General features: G+C 46.3%; 1 protein-coding gene across 1 annotated transcript; it reads left to right on the plus strand.

The window, feature by feature from the left end:
* Positions 1-127: 127 nt before the first annotated feature.
* Positions 128-15,898, plus strand: ganc (glucosidase, alpha; neutral C; the record flags this gene model as incomplete). Its single annotated transcript, XM_080513089.1, is given in 29 exon segments — positions 128-153; positions 545-607; positions 2,205-2,307; positions 3,497-3,504; positions 3,603-3,662; positions 3,711-3,728; positions 3,847-3,862; positions 3,981-4,108; positions 4,914-5,086; positions 5,089-5,109; positions 5,292-5,342; positions 5,767-5,863; positions 6,426-6,609; positions 7,612-7,756; positions 7,827-8,062; positions 8,126-8,252; positions 8,322-8,401; positions 8,718-8,861; positions 8,930-9,026; positions 9,100-9,201; positions 10,294-10,468; positions 11,210-11,278; positions 11,426-11,490; positions 11,584-11,660; positions 11,728-11,802; positions 11,872-11,985; positions 15,356-15,468; positions 15,593-15,696; positions 15,780-15,898. Coding segments are annotated over 29 exon segments (2,790 nt in total).
* Positions 15,899-17,570: the final 1,672 nt, after the last annotated feature.

Here is a 17,570-nt window from a genome sequence, read left to right on the forward strand (position 1 = left end):
TGACTTCAATCAGGGTAAAGGAGACCAGATCCTGAGTGTGAAGTTATTTAATGACTTAAACTTCGTTTAACTTCGTTAATCCACATTAATGAGGACAAACTGTGCAGCTGAAGGTCAAAGTTCAGACATGGAGGAAAAGCGAGAACCTGACAGGTACAAACACCATGTGGAGCTCCTCTTCCTTCTCCTCCTCCATCATTATTCTCGTCATCAGTATTGTAAATCTACTTTCACCGCTCTGCTAAGGAAGGAAACCACGTGACTGTGACTCCTTTTAAATCCAGAATTAAACAATATTATTTACTCAGACTTTCCATTAAACAGCACATTTATTACCTTTATCCTAATAAAGTTTTTACTTCATTTACTCTCCTAGTTTTAATGTATTTCCTTGTAAAGTTCAGTAAATTGTCTGAATTTTTAGTCATAATAGGTTTTTCTTGTTTCATCCGTGTATATTTATTTACTTATTCTCTCTCTTTTTTAAACTATCCACTTTCTTTTGAAATACTTTCAAACTTCTTGTGTCTTTGTGTTTCTTCAGCGTCGTCCCCAACGACAAGGGGAAAGAAAAGTTCAAATCAAGTGAGCACGTTGCCTTTTACAGGTGAGTCCTGGATCGGTTTGGATCCCATATTCAACTGGGTCAGACTGGATCCTGCAGGTCTGGAGTGATTCGTCTGAGGACTGTGAGGAGCTCATTCATAGAAACGACATCACTGTGGTGATGTAAGCCGAGAAGACGTCTGAAACCAGAGACCAGGACAGGCTGGACACCCTGCGTCCTGAACGATGTCCACTGCCAACACAATATTTGAATTGGAATCGTTCAGAAAGTCTTTTTTTTCTTTACCTGCTCAGTAAAACAAGATTTTTCTTTGCTCTCAGACTGGTTCCACATAAAAACACTTCAACAAAGTTAAAGTATAAGTGTAGGTTTAGTTTTGCCAAAAGATGGTATTTGTGACGGTTCAACAGTCACAGTAAAAAGTGTTTAAAAGGCTGTAAAGGCGACTCAGGCTATGTTTGCACTCCCCCCTACAGGCCTGGCTCTGAACCAGGTGGATATGTGATTACACTGCCCCCTACAGGCCTGGCTGCTCAGAGCAGCTCTGAACCAGGTGGATATGTGATTACACTGCCCCCTACAGGCCTGGCTGCTCAGAGCAGCTCTGAACCAGGTGGATATGTGATTACACTGCCCCCTACAGGCCTGGCTGCTCAGAGCAGCTCTGAACCAAGTGGATATGAGGCGCAGGTGAAGATTTTCTGTCAACGTAGAGGCGAAACATCAGTTTTTGTAAAAACCTGGATATGTGTGAACGTGTCCTGAGTTCAGACAGAAAGACGAGTTGAGGTCAGAAGACGTGTGAACGCTAAACATCTTCATTTTCTCTCCTGTGAGCTTCCTCCTCTTCCTCCTCACCCTCTTCTGCTCCATCTCCCTCTTCAGCGCTGCTCAGCAGAATGTTGACTGCAGCAGGATTAATTCCACACTGATGTTTGATCCAAGGATAATGAATAATCCTAGAATGATGATTAATCCCAGGATGGTGATTAATCCCAGTTTGCTGTTTAATCCCAGGATAATGTTTAATCCTAGGATGGTGATTAATCCCAGGTTGCTATTTAATCCTGGGATTAGGATTAAGCCCAGGTTGCTGTTTAATCCCAGGTTGCTGTTTAATCCCTGGATGGTGATTAAAGCCAGGTTAATGTTTAATCCCGGGATGAGGATTAATCCCAGGTTGCTGTTTAATCCCGGGTTAATGTTTAATCCCAGGATGCTGTTTAATCCCGGGTTAATGTTTAATCCCGGGATGAGGATTAATCCCAGGTTGCTGTTTAATCCCGGGTTAATGTTTAATCCCAGGATGGTGATTAATCCCAGGTTAATGTTTAATCCCGGGATGAGGATTAATCCCAGGTTGCTGCTTAATCCCGGGTTAATGTTTAATCCCAGGTTAATATTTAATCCCGGGATGAGGATTAACCCCAGGTTGCTGTTTAATCCCGGGTTAATGTTTAATCCCAGGATGGTGATTAATCCCAGGTTAATGTTTAATCCCGGGATGAGGATTAATCCCAGGATGGTGATTAAGATCAGGTTAATGTTTAATCCCGGGATGAGGATTAATCCCAGGTTGCTGTTTAATCCCGGGATTAGGATTAATCCCAGTTGGATGTCTTGTTTGCCCCATCAGGAGGCAGATGGAGGGTCCAGACCTGCAGCACCAGGTTCATCTGGACACCATGCTGCTCAGTGAGGAAGGAGCCAGTTTCCAGCTGCTGGAGATCCAGACGCAGGTCACACACATCATTCACTGACTTTTCTCTCCGTTTTAACTAAATTTGAGTTTCATTTATCTGAAACTGAAGGATATCGACTGTAAAGTCCTGACAATATATATTAAATAGCACATTAAATACTGATATCTGTAGTCATGATAAATAAAAGTAGTTTGAGAACAACCATATAGATTTTTTTATGACCATAAAATACATTTAATGTAACTGTGGAAGTGTAACACGTATTGTGAAGGATTTTCTGAGGCTGAAGCAGAGTACAGAGCAGAAATACTTGTTTAAATAATATATTATATAATATAGAATGAATAATCCCAGTTCTTCTAATGGATAAATACAAGTTAAAGTATCAATAGAGAGTACATTTAAACACTCTGTATTGCACTTTAATGGAATCACTCTTATTTACAGTGTTACTCCACATGTACTCAATCTTTGTGTTTCTAATGTTTTCACTGCGTCTCTCTTGTGTCCTCACACCAAACTGTCTATCTATGTCCTTAGACCAAACTCTCTTTCTGTGTCCTCACACAAACTGTCTTTCTGTGTCCTCACACCAAACTGTCTCTCTGTGTCCTCAGACCAAACTGTCTATCTATGTCCTTAGACCAAACTGTCTTTCTGTGTCCTTAGACCAAACTCTCTTTCTGTGTCCTCACACAAACTGTCTTTCTGTGTCCTCACACCAAACTGTCTATCTATGTCCTTAGACCAAACTGTCTTTCTGTGTCCTTAGACCAAACTCTCTTTCTGTGTCCTCACACAAACTGTCTTTCTGTGTCCTCACACCAAACTGTCTCTCTGTGTCCTCACACCAAACTGTCTTTATGTGTCCTTAGACCAAACTGTGTCTTTCTGTGTCCTCAGACCAAACTGTCTTTCTCTGTCCTTAGACCAAACTGTGTCTTTGTGTGTCCTCAGACCAAACTGTCTCTCTGTGTCCTCAGACCAAACTGTCTCTCTGTGTCCTCACACCAAACTGTCTTTATGTGTCCTTAGACCAAACTGTATTTCTGTGTCCTTAGACCAAACTCTCTTTCTGTGTCCTCACACCAAACTGTGTCTTTCTCTGTCCTCACACCAAACTGTCTTTCTGTGTCCTCACACCAAACTGTGTCTTTCTCTGTCCTCACACCAAACTGTGTCTTTCTGTGTCCTCACACCAAACTGTGTCTTTATGTGTCCTCAGACCAAACTGTCTCTCTGTGTCCTCAGACCAAACTGTCTCTCTGTGTCCTCAGACCAAACTGTCTTTATGTGTCCTCACACCAAACTGTGTCTTTCTGTGTCCTCAGACCAAACTGTCTCTCTGTGTCCTCAGACCAAACTGTCTTTCTGTGTCCTCACACCAAACTGTATCTTTCTGTGTCCTCACACCAAACTGTGTCTTTCTCTGTCCTCAGACCAAATTGCGTCTTTCTGTGCCCTCACACCAAACTGTGTCTTTCTGTGTCCTCACACCAAACTGTCTTTCTGTGTCTTCAGACCAAACTGTCTCTCTGTGTCCTCACACCAAACTGTGTCTTTCTGTGTCCTCAGACCAAACTTTCTATCTGTGTCCTCACACCAAACTGTCTTTATGTGTCCTCACACCAAATTGTGTCTTTCTGTGTCCTCACACCAAACTGTCTTTCTGTGTCCTCACACCAAACTGCATATTTCTGTGTCCTCAGACCAAACTGCTTCTATCTCTGTGTCCCTGCGAACAAGACACGGTGAGGATATTGATGGACGAGCTTCAGCCTCTTAAGGCTCGGTACAGAGTTTCAGATGTGGTCACTCAGGAGCGGCGTGGCGATCGGTAAGAGGACAGTCCCCCTTCATCCAGCAGACGCCTGTTAACCTTTCACGTTGGAGGCCAAACTCATTTCACTTTGTTTCATCCTGAGCAGGAACAAATACAACTTTGAATTTAAACCTTAAAGTGTTTGCTTGTTGTAGAGCAGTGACGAGAACGTCAGCATTTCACCCAGACAATTTCCACAGGAAACGACTCCAACTCAACGTGAAGCCACCTTTTAATGAAACCTTTTGGCAAAAAGTCCAGAAGGTTCTCCTGCAGCCATTGCATTGTGGACGTTTCTACGTTAGCATCAGGAGATCTCAGCTCGGTGGCAGCGTAGAGCTCGAGTCCAAAACTCTGAAGAAACGTTTAAAACAACCACGGTTGTCTTAGTTTCCTGGAACAGCAGTGCACCAGTAGCTTCTGTTCATTGTAGATAGATAGATACATAGATAATTACTTTATTTATCCCCGAAGGGAAATTGTTTTGTTGCAGCAATCTGGCACATACGAATATTATAAAATACAATAGAATAGTAATAAAAGTAAAAAATAAAAATATCTGGGTATAAGACATAAAGTAAAGCACAGAACGGAACATGGTCACTTAGAAATAAACACGAGATAAAAGCAAGATAAATACATAGATAGTAAGGTGCAGTGGCAGAGCCATTAGAAGTAGGCATTATATAATACTAATAACAATAATACAGATAATAACAGTGTGAAATAGTGTATAATACTCGTGTATAGCACTACTAATAATGGTAGCAATAAAATAACAATAACAATTGTGAGGACGGACGGCGTGTTTGTGTTCCAGGATGAGAGTGGACTCGCAGACAGACGACTGTCTCACCCTGGGCTGGTCGTCAGGACGCCACCAGGTCCGCGTGCATCGCTTCCCCTTCCGACTGGACTTCCTGTGTGAACAGGAAGTGGTGCTCACCTTCAACGCCGGAGGGAAGCTGAGGTTCGAGAGGCTGCAGGATCCGCCCGGGTGAGGGTCAGAGGTCAAAGTTCATGCGTTCTTCACTCCTCCATCTTATGGCTTTAATGTGTTCTGTTCTTTTCGCCCCTCGCCTCCTGGTGGCAGTGAGGTAAGAAGAAACTACAGCCGTTTTTTTTTCTCCGTCTTCACTCCTCACCTGCTCAGTTTGAACCGTTGGCTTGTTTCAGCTTCGGGGCGAGGACAACGCAGCTTCACCATGGAGGGAAACGTTCAGACAGTTCCTGGATGTCAAAGCCAACGGTTTGTCTGAGATTAAATCATTGACAGGCTGAGATTAGAAGTGACTCCGAGTTAAAACGCCGTTGCACCAAACCTGGAAGTTGAGGGGCTCCTGGCATTAGAAATAACACCGTTTCGGCTCAAATTGTCACTGAAATACCCAAAACTAAATCCCAAAGAAATCCAGTCAGACAAAGAACTAGACTGGATTTGTTACTGAAATCAGGATATTTGAAGGATTTCATCCTGACTGAACTTTGAACTCCAGGAATTGTTGGGGACGGTGAGAGAGGAAAGACATGCTGACAAGTTTCTGCTGCGTCTGCAGTTTTCCTCCAAGAAAATCTGATGACGGCAGACTATTATTATTATTATTGTTGTTGTTGTTAAAAATGAGGAGAATAAACATGAAACACATGAAAATATTACACGTTTCATATTTCAGGTCCGAGCAGCGTCGGAGTTGACCTCCGTCTGCACGGCTTCACGCACGTTTACGGCCTCCCGCTACACAGTGACAGCCTGCAGCTCAGAGACACAAGGTACACACAGGTACACACTAATACACAAGGTACACAGACACACTAATAAACAAGGTAAATACGCATACACTAATACACAAGGTACACACACACTAATACACAAGGTACACAAACATGCACAGTAATAAGCAAGCTACATACATAGTAATATACAAGGTACATGCACACTCATACACAAGTTACGCACACACGTACACACTAATACACGAAGTACACACACATACACACACTCTAATACACAAGGTACACACAAATGCACAGTACTATACAAACTACATACACAGTAATAAAAAAGGTACATACACACTCATACTCAAGGTATACACACATACACACTAATACACAAAGTACACACATGCACACTAATACACAAGGTAGCTACACACTCATACACAAGGTGCACACCTACACACTAATTTATTTGAATTATTTGATCTTTTGTTTTACCAGGTAAGTAAATTGAGAACTGGTTCTCATTTACAATAACAACCTGGCATGATATACTGACACACAAGGTAACACACAAATACACAACACACACACAGTGTATATGGTGTTGCAGTGACGGAGAACCCTACCGGCTGTACAACCTGGACGTGTTTGCATATGAGCTGTCCAGCCGTCTGGGTCTGTACGGGTCGGTGCCGCTGCTCCTGGCCCAGCGGCCGGACCGGACGCTGGCGCTCCTCTGGCTCAACGCCTCCGAGACCTTCGTCCATGTAAAGTACTCCCCCAGTGAAGAGCAGGTAACCTGGGCTGCCGGGTCCTTTGCCTGATTCTTCTGAGCTCCTCCGGGTCCCGATGTCCACTCTGTCATGTTCCACATGTTCACTGTGTCACATTGCAGATGTTCCAGATGTTCACTCTGTCACATTGCAGATGTTCCAGATGTTCACTGTGTCATGCTGCAGATGTTCCAGATGTTCACTCTGTCACGCTGCAGATGTTCCAGATGTTCACTCCCTCACATTGCAAATGTTTCAGATGTTCACTCTGTCACGCTGCAGATGTTCCGGATGTTCATTCTGTCACATTGCAGATGTTCCAGATGTTCACTCTCTCACATTGCAAATGTTTCAGATGTTCACTCTGTCACACTGCAGATGTTCCAGATGTTCACTCTGTCACACTGCAGATGTTCATTGTGTCATGCTGCAGATGTTCACTCTCTCACATTGCAAATGTTTCAGATGTTCACTCTGTCACGCTGCAGATGTTTCAGATGTTCACTCTGTCACGCTGCAGATGTTTCAGATGTTCACTCTGTCACATTGCAAATGTTCCAGATGTTCACTCTCTCACATTGCAAATGTTTCAGATGTTCACTCTGTCACGCTGCAGATGTTCCAGATGTTCACTCTGTCACACTGCAGATGTTCCAGATGTTCATTGTGTCATGCTGCAGATGTTCACTCTGTCACGCTGCAGATGTTCCAGATGTTCACTCTGTCACGCTGCAGATGTTACAGATGTTCACTCTGTCACGCTGCAGATGTTCCAGATGTTCACTCTGTCCCGCTGCAGATGTTCCAGATGTTCACTCTGTCACATTGCAAATGTTTCAGATGTTCACTCTGTCCCGCTGCAGATGTTCCAGATGTTCACTCTCTCACATTGCAAATGTTTCAGATGTTCACTCTGTCCCGCTGCAGATGTTCCAGATGTTCACTCTGTCACATTGCAAATGTTCCAGATGTTCACTCTGTCACATTGCAGATGTTCCAGATGTTCACTCTGTCCCGCTGCAGGACCAGTGGACGGCAGCAGCGAAGCGGCGGCGGTTGCAGCGCCACACGGACATGCGCTGGCTGTCGGAGAGCGGCGTGCTGGACTGCAGGGTCCTCCTGGGGCCCGGGCCGCAGCAGGTGTTCAGGCAGTACGGTCAGCTGACAGGTGAGGCTGCAGCGGCGCCTCATCCCATCCAGTCATTCAGCAACATCACTGGCTCCTCCTCCTCCCGCAGGCTTCCAGGCGCTGCCGCCGCTCTTCGCTCTCGGCTATCACCAGTGCCGCTGGAACTACGAGGACGAAGCCGATGTGAAGGCGGTGGACGGCGGGTTCGACCGCCACGACATCCCGTACGACGTGATGTGGCTGGACATTGAGCACACGGATGGGAAGCGCTACTTCACCTGGGACCGGGACCGCTTCCCGGACCCGGTCGGGCTGCAGCGCCACCTGGACCAGAAGCACCGCAAGGTACGATCCCGGTCCTGAGGAGCGCTGCGGCGCTCTCTCACCTCCACACACCTTGTCTTTCAGCTGGTGGTTATCAGTGACCCGCACATCAAGGTGGACCCTGATTGGTGGCTTTACCGTGAGGCCAGAGACGGAGGTCACCTGGTGAAGGACCGGGAGGGGCTGGTCTACCGCGCCTCCTGCTGGCCAGGTGAACACACTGCTTCACGGGAAACAAACCAGAAGCTCTGAACCAATGTGACACCTTGAATTCTCTCAGGTGAGTCGTCTTACCTGGACTTCAGCAGCAGAGACACACGGGCCTGGTACTCCGGCTGCTTCAGCTTCAGCAAATACCAGGTACACACCAGGTACACGCACCAGGTACACACTCACCAGGTACACACGCACCAGGTACACACACACACAGCAGTTTTCTGTGGTGGTACATCTGGGGGTCACAGAGGGTATTAGCTGTGTATATTAGATATAGAAGTCTCATTATCAACTAAAGCAGTGTGACTCAGATTGTGTGAAACCCGTTACAAGGGGAGAGTTTGAGGGGTCGTGACATCACGTTTCAGTCTTTTGACCTTTGACCCTCAGCATGTGGTTCCACTGCTTCAGACTCAAGATCCAGTCAGACCTGTATCAGAACTCTTCCTCCCCCCGGCAGGGATCCACTCCGTCACTGTTCGTATGGAACGACATGAACGAACCTTCAGTTTTCCATGGGCCGGAGCAGACGATGCCCAAAGACGCGGTGCATCATGGGGGCTGGGAGCACCGCGACTTACACAACCTGTACGGCTTCTACCAGGCGAGTGCAGGAGAGCAGAGGACATGTTCAGGTTAACCTGCTGCTGATGGCGCCGTGTCTCCTCGCAGCACATGGCCACGGCGGACGGCCTCATCACTCGCTCCGGCGGCTCAGAGCGGCCGTTTGTCCTCTCGCGCTCTTTCTTCGCCGGATCACAGAGATTCGGTGAGCGGCGACGGAAGACAAACGGTGAGAGCGTCTCCGTATTGATTTGCTGACGATCTCGGTTCGGACGCAGGAGCCGTCTGGACGGGCGACAACGTGGCGAGCTGGGAGCATCTGCAGATCTCCATCCCCATGCTGCTGTCGCTGAGCGTGGCCGGCATCGCCTTTTGTGGAGGTCAGAGGTCACCGCTCACACACTCACTACTACATCCAAAAACAATAAATCTCCACGTTTAGTGTGACGTGATTGATTCTCTTCTTATTTTCTGTGTTTCTATCGCCACACCTGATGCTCCTCAGCTTCTCTCCTTCTGTTCCTGATGCTCCTCAGCTTCTCTCCTTCTGTTCCTGTTGCTGCTCAGCATCTTCTGTTCCTGATGCTCCTCAGCTTCTTCTGTTCCTGATGCTCCTCAGCTTCTCTCCTTCTGTTCCTGTTGCTCCTCAGCTTCTTCTGTTCCTGATACTCCTCAGCTTCTATACTTCTGTTCCTGATGCTGCTCAGCTTCTATACTTCTGTTCCTGTTGCTGCTCAGCATCTTCTGTTCCTGATGCTCCTCAGCTTCTCTCCTTCTGTTCCTGATGCTCCTCAGTATCTTCTGTTCCTGATGCTCCTCAGCTTCTTCTGTTCCTGATGCTCCTCAGCTTCTCTCCTTCTGTTCCTGGTGGTCCTCAGCTTCTCTCCTTCTGTTCCTGTTGCTCCTCAGCTTCTTCTGTTCCTGATACTCCTCAGCTTCTCTCCTTCTGTTCCTGATACTCCTCAGCTTCTCTCCTTCTGTTCCTGATGCTCCTCAGCTTCTCTCCTTCTGTTCCTGATGCTCCTCAGCTTCTCTCCTTCTGTTCCTGATGCTCCTCAGCTTCTCTCCTTCTGTTCCTGTTGCTCCTCAGCTTCTTCTGTTCCTGATACTCCTCAGCTTCTCTCCTTCTGTTCCTGATACTCCTCAGCTTCTCTCCTTCTGTTCCTGATGCTCCTCAGCTTCTCTTCTTCTGTTCCTGATACTCCTCAGCTTCTCTCCTTCTGTTCCTGATGCTCCTCAGCTTCTCTTCTTCTGTTCCTGATGCTCCTCAGCTTCTCTTCTTCTGTTCCTGATACTCCTCAGCTTCTCTCCTTCTGTTCCTGATGCTCATCAGCTTCTCTCCTTCTGTTCCTGGTGGTCCTCAGCTTCTCTCCTTCTGTTCCTGTTGATCCTCAACTTCTTCTGTTCCTGATGCTCCTCAATTTCTCTCCTTCTGTTCCTGATGCTCCTCAGCTTCTGTCCTTCTGTTCCAGCTGACGTTGGGGGTTTTGTTCAGGATCCAGACCCGGAGCTGTTGGTGCGCTGGTACCAGGCGGCGGCTCTGCAGCCTTTCTTTCGCGGTCACTCTGCCAAGGGGACGAAGCGTCGGGAGCCATGGCTCTTCGGGGAGGACGTGACAGCGGCTGTTCGCACTGCGATCCAAGAACGGTACAGGAACTGCAGCACTCGTCATAATTTATCTTGTAATTTAGGACAATTAGAACAAGTGTATTTCTCTCTTCCAATCAGTTCACCCGACTCAACTTGAAACACTTGGATCAATTCCTTGCACAATGAAATTTAGCATGAATTCATCAGTAGGTTCTATTTAATGTACTTTTGTAAAACCTGGTGTAGAAGGGTTGTGGTGTTCAGTTAACAGGAATCCTCTCAGAAATATTTTGAACTCGAGAGACTTTTGAGGTTAAACATGTCAGTATTCTAGTTTTCAAGGCATCTTATAAGTATAAAGGTTTATAACGTTGTTTCACACAGATCTTAGAGCCGTGCTTATCGGCTGGTTTCAGGACCGACCGCCAGTAATCAATCACAAACAGATAGCTGATTAAAATATTCCAGTATGGCAACACAAAATAAAGTTTGGTCATAAGCGACTAAATATTCCCTTTTATGTTCAATTAGCTCCTTTCAATTAAAACAAAACTCTTTTGGCCTTGTTCGGTATTTTCATGCACTAAAGAAGATGCGAGGTGCCGTTTGAAGTTCTTGTCATAAAGATGATCAAATCCATGTCTGGTGTCCTGCTTTAGTAACTTAAGTTATTTATTGTACTCAAACTTCAAACTGCCCTCCGGTTAAAGAGTTCATGGGGTAACATGTCTGGCGCTGTGCTGTGGTCACTACACATCGCTCCAGGTGGTAGTCTGACTATTCTTGGTCTGTCTCCAGGTACCAATTGCTGCCTTACTGGTACACCCTGTTCTACCAGGCTCACCACTTGGGGTTACCTCCTCTCAGGTCGGTTTCCTCTTCACCATCATTATCATCATCATCATGGAGACTTTGAAACTTTTGTCACCACAAGAGGTCAACGTGGAGCAGCGGTGGGCCTGTATGGATGATTGAGGACACATAGAGACACTAATGTTGCTTGGACATGTGCAGACCTCTGTGGGTGGAGTTCTCCGGGGATCCGAGCAGCTTCTCAGTCGACCATCAGTACATGATCGGTGAGCAATCCTGTTTTTTTTATTGGACGTCATTTGACTCCCCAGTTCGGCGCTGTTGCTCTTCCCTCTGCTGGACTGTTTGTTTCCCTGCAGGAGACGCACTGCTGGTCTGTCCTGTCACACATCCAGGTGTCGAGGAGGTTAAAGTTTTCCTTCCGGGACCTGCAGAGGTAAACGTCACAGTGTGGCGACGCCCTGATGAGCTTCACTCTGAGAATCTCCGTCCTTCCGTTTCAGATCTGGTATGACGTTGGCTCTGCACAGGCGTGCGGTGGTGGCGGCACCGTGACTCTCGCCGTCACCTTGGACACGGTTTGTCTCCACATGGGTGGACCCTAACCCTAACCCTAACCCTAACCTAACACTCGGGTGTTTGTGCAGGTGCCTGTGTTCCAGCGCGGCGGCTCGGTGGTCTGCAGACGGGCTCGGAGCGCTTCCTGCACCGCTGAGCTGCAGCACATCCCGCTCGCCGTCACCGTGGCGTTAGACGCTCAGGTAACAGCAGCTGCAGACATGGCCACCGTTATGTAAGGACTATAAGTGTTCGTGTTCCGGGTCATCAGGAACGTTTTTGTCTCTTATTGATCAGATTCCTGTCTACATGATGCAGTTTTTGTCAATCACTTTGAGACTAGTTTCAGAACCTTGATGTCATTTTTCACAACTCTAGATACAAAACTCACAACAGTCAGCACTTGTATCATAGACTTTCCAATGTTCAAAACATTGCATTGTTTATTCACATCTTTAAGGAAAGCTTGCACTCACAGAATAATTGGTTCAAAAAACTACTTTATCCAGAACTACCATAGAGACATTTCTTTAAATCACACACTCACAACATACACACAATGTCACAGTTTAGTCGTTCGTACAACCATTAAATATTACAGTCCAAAATATGTGATACATGTTTCATCCTGTGCTTCACGTAGTGTCATTGTAAAATGATTAGTGGAGAGAACACCACAGACAGTGGAATCACAGTTTCAGTTGAACAAAGGTGAAATTTATTGATGAATACAAACTCAATGACAACACAAGTTGAATGAAAGTAACAATTACTGTAACAAAAAAAAAGTCCTGCAAAACAAACTGATGTGTTCCACACCTGGATACTGTACAGTAAGAAAAAAAAGCGAAACAAAGGAACAATCACTCGTCATCCCCATCAACCCTGTCTTGTGGATTGGGCCACAGGTTCTCATCAGCATCTGTAAGGATCTTTTCATTTGCCAAACATCTTGGAAAGAACCTACGTGTCTGGTGAATCCAGGCCTGAACCTGGGCTGCTGTGATGTCATCACATTGTCCATGGCCTGAAGAAGGGTCACTTGTTGATGTGGCTGCCGATCATATACTTTGCACCTCCATGTGGAGAAAAACTCCTCAATGGGGTTACAGTAAGGAAAGGAGAGTATAGGGACAAGTACACAGTGAGGAACTGTGGATTGGCCTGAAACCATGCCTGCACCAGAGGAGCATGGTGGAACCTGACGTAGTCCATGAAACCATGTCTGCACCAGAGGAGCGTGGTGGAACCTGACGTAGTCCCTGAAACCATGTCTGCACCAGAGGAGCATGGTGGAACCTGACGTAGTCCCTGAAACCATGTCTGCACCAGAGGAGCATGGTGGAATCTGACGTAGTCCCTGAAACCATGCCTGCACCAGAGGAGCATGGTGGAACCTGACGTAGTCCCTGAAACCATGCCTGCACCAGAGGAGCGTGGTGGAACCTGACGTAGTCCCTGAAACCATGCCTGCACCAGAGGAGCATGGTGGAACCTGACGTAGTCCCTGAAACCATGTCTGCACCAGAGGAGCATGGTGGAATCTGACGTAGTCCCTGAAACCATGCCTGCACCAGAGGAGCATGGTGGAACCTGACGTAGTCCCTGAAACCATGCCTGCACCAGAGGAGCATGGTGGAACCTGACGTAGTCCCTGAAACCACGCCTGCACCAGAGGAGCATGGTGGAACCTGACGTAGTCCCTGAAACCACGCCTGCACCAGAGGAGCATTGTGGAACCTGACGTAGTCCCAAACAATGACATCAATTACACCAACAGATCTGCAGACTAGAGTTCCTGGAGCTCGTCAAGAAATGCAAGGATCTCTGCATTGTATGCACCAATCAGAGTTTTACACCCTACCACACCATCTTCTGACATCACCACACACATACTGATGTTTCCCCCCCCCCCCGTCCAGGTGCTTGTACGGTGGCCCGCTGGCCAATTACTGTAGATCTCTCCCTCTCCTCCTTGTCTTGGCAGGTTGAAGCCTGCTGAATCCACAAACACAAGTTTGTGGTCATTTTCCTCTGCATCCAGGACGTCACCCTCTATGTACAAGAAGACATGTTGGAAAGAGGATTACTGTACAGTGCTGATTATAGTTCTATGATGTACAGTACTGATTATAGTACTATGATGTACAGTATTGATTACAGTACAATGATGGGAATTTTTCACAAACAAGTTCATGAAACTGAACATACCTGAACAAACTCAATCCTCACGCTTCACTCTGCATTTCTTTCAAAAGGCACATGGTACAACTGTTTGAGGGACACCTGCTGGTTTCAGAAAACCTGTAAAGGTGTGCAAACTGATGTCTTCCACATTCCTGAAGAGATCTTCATCGTCCGGGATGTTCTGTCTGATTTCCCTCAGCCTAAAGTCATTTCTGGCCGGACCATGTTGACTACAGCCGTTCCTGTTCCTCAGTGAGGAGTTTACCTCCACTACTGGTTCCTGTTCCTCAGTGAGGAGTTTACCTCCACTACTGGTTCCTGTTCCTCAGTGAGGAGTTTGCCTCCACTATTGTGTCTCGTCTCAATTCTGTAGGAATCTGACAGGAAGAACATGTCATCATACTGTAGAACACATTTTACAGTAATAGTCACATTTCCTACTCTGTGCTGCACATTGGCATGCAGTGTACCATAACTTGACAATGACAGTAAGAGTACTACAGTACTATACTGTAAAGTTTACTGTAGTACAGCTGAACACTCACTGGTTCTCATTGCGGAAAGTTCTCATGATTGAGGCCACGTTGATGTTCTAAAGTTTGGTTTATCATTCTTGCTGCCTCAATCATTGCCATGCCATGATTGATGACATGATCAACAACCATTGCTCTAATCTCATTGGAGACTCTTTACTGCTGCTGTCTTGGTCCTTGTCCTCGACCCCGTCCCCCACATGTCTCAAACTGGGTCCTTGTCCTCTGCCATTCCTTTGACCACGTCTTCCTCCTCTTCCTCTTCTTCCTCTTCCTACTACTTGACCTCCATGGTTCCCACCTGCCTGCTCCATGTTGTATCACTACATGAGTAGTTGTGGATGTCACTTCCTTACTGTCATACGACAAGGTCAGATCAATCATCAGTAACGAATTGGTGTCACAGGTCGTGTCAATCATTGTCATCATCCTGAAAATTTCATGATTTGAACATGCTCATCCTCAGTTTCCAAGACTCTGCTTTAACATGCAACAGTTACTTCTCATTTTGAGTAGTTGTATCACTATATAGTTAGAATATTGTAATGAAATGAATAGACAGTCATTAGAAATGTAATGTGTGAATGGCATTTTGAAATGATTGTCCTGTGTTGTTAAGTTGTGTCATTTTGAACCGGTGATTAAAGTTCAATGGACAAATGATCTTTGGTCTATGTGCATTGTATCCAAGTGAGTGAAAAAAAAGTGTTAGAGTTTTGGAAAAAAGTGCATTCTGATCATTGGTTGTGAGTTTTGTATCTAGAGTTGCGAAAAATGACATCAAGGTTCTGAAACTAGTGTCAAAGTGATTGACAAAAACTGTAAGTGAGGTGGTGAAGTCTCCTCTCTGCAGAGTTCAGCTGGCGGCATTCTGTACCTGGACGACGGACACTCCTTCAGGTACCGGGACAGGAAGTGCTTCTGTCTGCGCAGATTGGATCTGCTGTCCGGCCGTCTGCTCTGCCGGTGGGTCACTCACACCTCTTCTGGTGTGTGTGTGTGTGTGAAGAACACAGTCTGTCAGTGAACACAGGAAGTGAGCACATGAACCCCCCCAGGAGGGTCTGACGTCTCCTATGGTTTGTCTCAGTGCTGCCAGCGAAGACGGAACGCCAGAGAGCGAGACCTTCGTTCAGACCGTCATCGTCCTCGGAGTGAAGAACAAACCCTTGTCTGTGACGGTGTGTGAGCCAGGTATGTGTGTGTGTGTGTGTGTGTGTGTGTGTTAAAGGGAATTCTCTTCTAACCCTCCTGATTTGTTCTCCTCTATCATGCAGACGTGCAGGAATCTTCAGCGACGTTCGATTACTCAGAGACGAGCTGCAAGTTGACGGTGACGAGCCTGAAGCTCCGAGTGGAGGCGGACTGGAGCATTAACGTCACGGGTTGTTTCTGACGTTAACGTCACGGGTTGTTTCTGACGTTATAACGTCACGGGTTGTCTATGACGTTATAACGTCACGGGTTGTCTATGACGTTATAACGTCACGGGTTGTCTATGACGTTATAACGTCACGGGTTGTCTATGACGTTATAACGTCACGGGTTGTCTATGACGTTATAACGTCACGGGTTGTCTATGACGTTATAACGTCACGGGTTGTCTGACGTTATAACGTCACGGGTTGTCTCTGATGTTATAATGTCACGGGTTGTCTATGACATTGATGTCACGGGTTGTCTGTGACGTTAACGTCACAGGTTTTCGCTGACTAAACATCACAGGTTGTCTGTGACGTTAACGTCACTGGTTGTCTCTGACGTTAACGTCACAGCTTCACGTTAAGATCAGGAGCTTGCTCTGACGTGATGTTTAAAATACTGTGTGATGTTTGAGCAGAGAATAAAAAATGGAGAAGAAAAGAAAAGAAGCTGTTCACGTTTTACATTTCGTCTGCTTCAAATTGAGATTATCTTTTTAATCTCTCTCCTGTTTTTAGAAACTTTTCTGAATGTGCCTCAGCCTCCGTCCAGACTGACACTTTCCAAACATTCAATCGGTTTCACAACGATGCATTCTAATAATTTTACCTTAGTCTATCAACAGAAATGACTTGATGAATTCACTTCCAGATAAATGTGATAAATCCTTAAAATGATAGAATTAGTCCTTTACATTAAATTGAAAGGCTTTATCCTCATCACGTACATAAAATATGTTCAGACACATTGATCAGAGTTGATATCAGATGATCAGTGGAACAACTGTGGCTTGTTTTACTGTGATTTGAAGAAACTTTGCTTTATGGATGAAGGGAATTGGACACTTTCTGCTCTAAATAAAACCTTTTGCTGCTCCTGAACTTTTTTCTTTTTTTCCTTTTCATAGCGATGAACTGAAACAGTGACGAAGCCTTGCTTTTGTTCAGGTGACCTGAACTCTGACCTTTGCTTGCTTGAGGCTGAAACTGCTGGAATGAGCCTGATTTTTTTTCCTTTAACGTCAGAAAACGAAGAAGTAGAGCTGAAACCGAACGACACATACACAATATAATCGGCGAGAAATGTCTCGTCCTCGTCAGCAGGTGCCATGTTTCTTAAAGGGGGTTTATTTCACCTGAAGCAGTTTAGAGGATGGATGAATGTTTCCCCTGCTGCTCCACCGGCCCGTTGGATGAAGGTGTGAGGCGACAGGATGAGACCAGCAGTGAATCCCACTGTGACATGAATGTGAAAGCGAGTGAAGCGATTATCTGTTGAGGTTTTCTTGCCGGTGTTGATTGCGTTTTAAACGCACGTTTCCCACCCGCTGGGCGGCTCCCTGCCAGCCTCAGCGGCGGCGATGTTGGCGGTGGATGTGGAGCTGCGGCGTTCTGCTGAGACTGCTCGATGAGCTGAGCTCCATTGAGAAGAGGTTTAAAGCTTCTGAATGCCTTCTGCTGAACCGCCACTCTTTACATGCCCTCCGCCGCGGCCCGCTGCCCTTTGTGTCACCCAACAATGATGGCAGCCCAGCGCCACACAGCGCACGGCCCATTGTCCGCGCCGGCCAATGGGAACGTGGCAGATACACACGTATGTGGGGTGTGTGGGTGTGTGTGTGGAAAGGTGAATGCAGGTTAGGTGAA

Source organism: Blennius ocellaris, assembly GCF_963422515.1.
Source record: "Blennius ocellaris genome assembly, chromosome: 17".
Lineage (NCBI taxonomy): Eukaryota > Metazoa > Chordata > Actinopteri > Blenniiformes > Blenniidae > Blennius > Blennius ocellaris.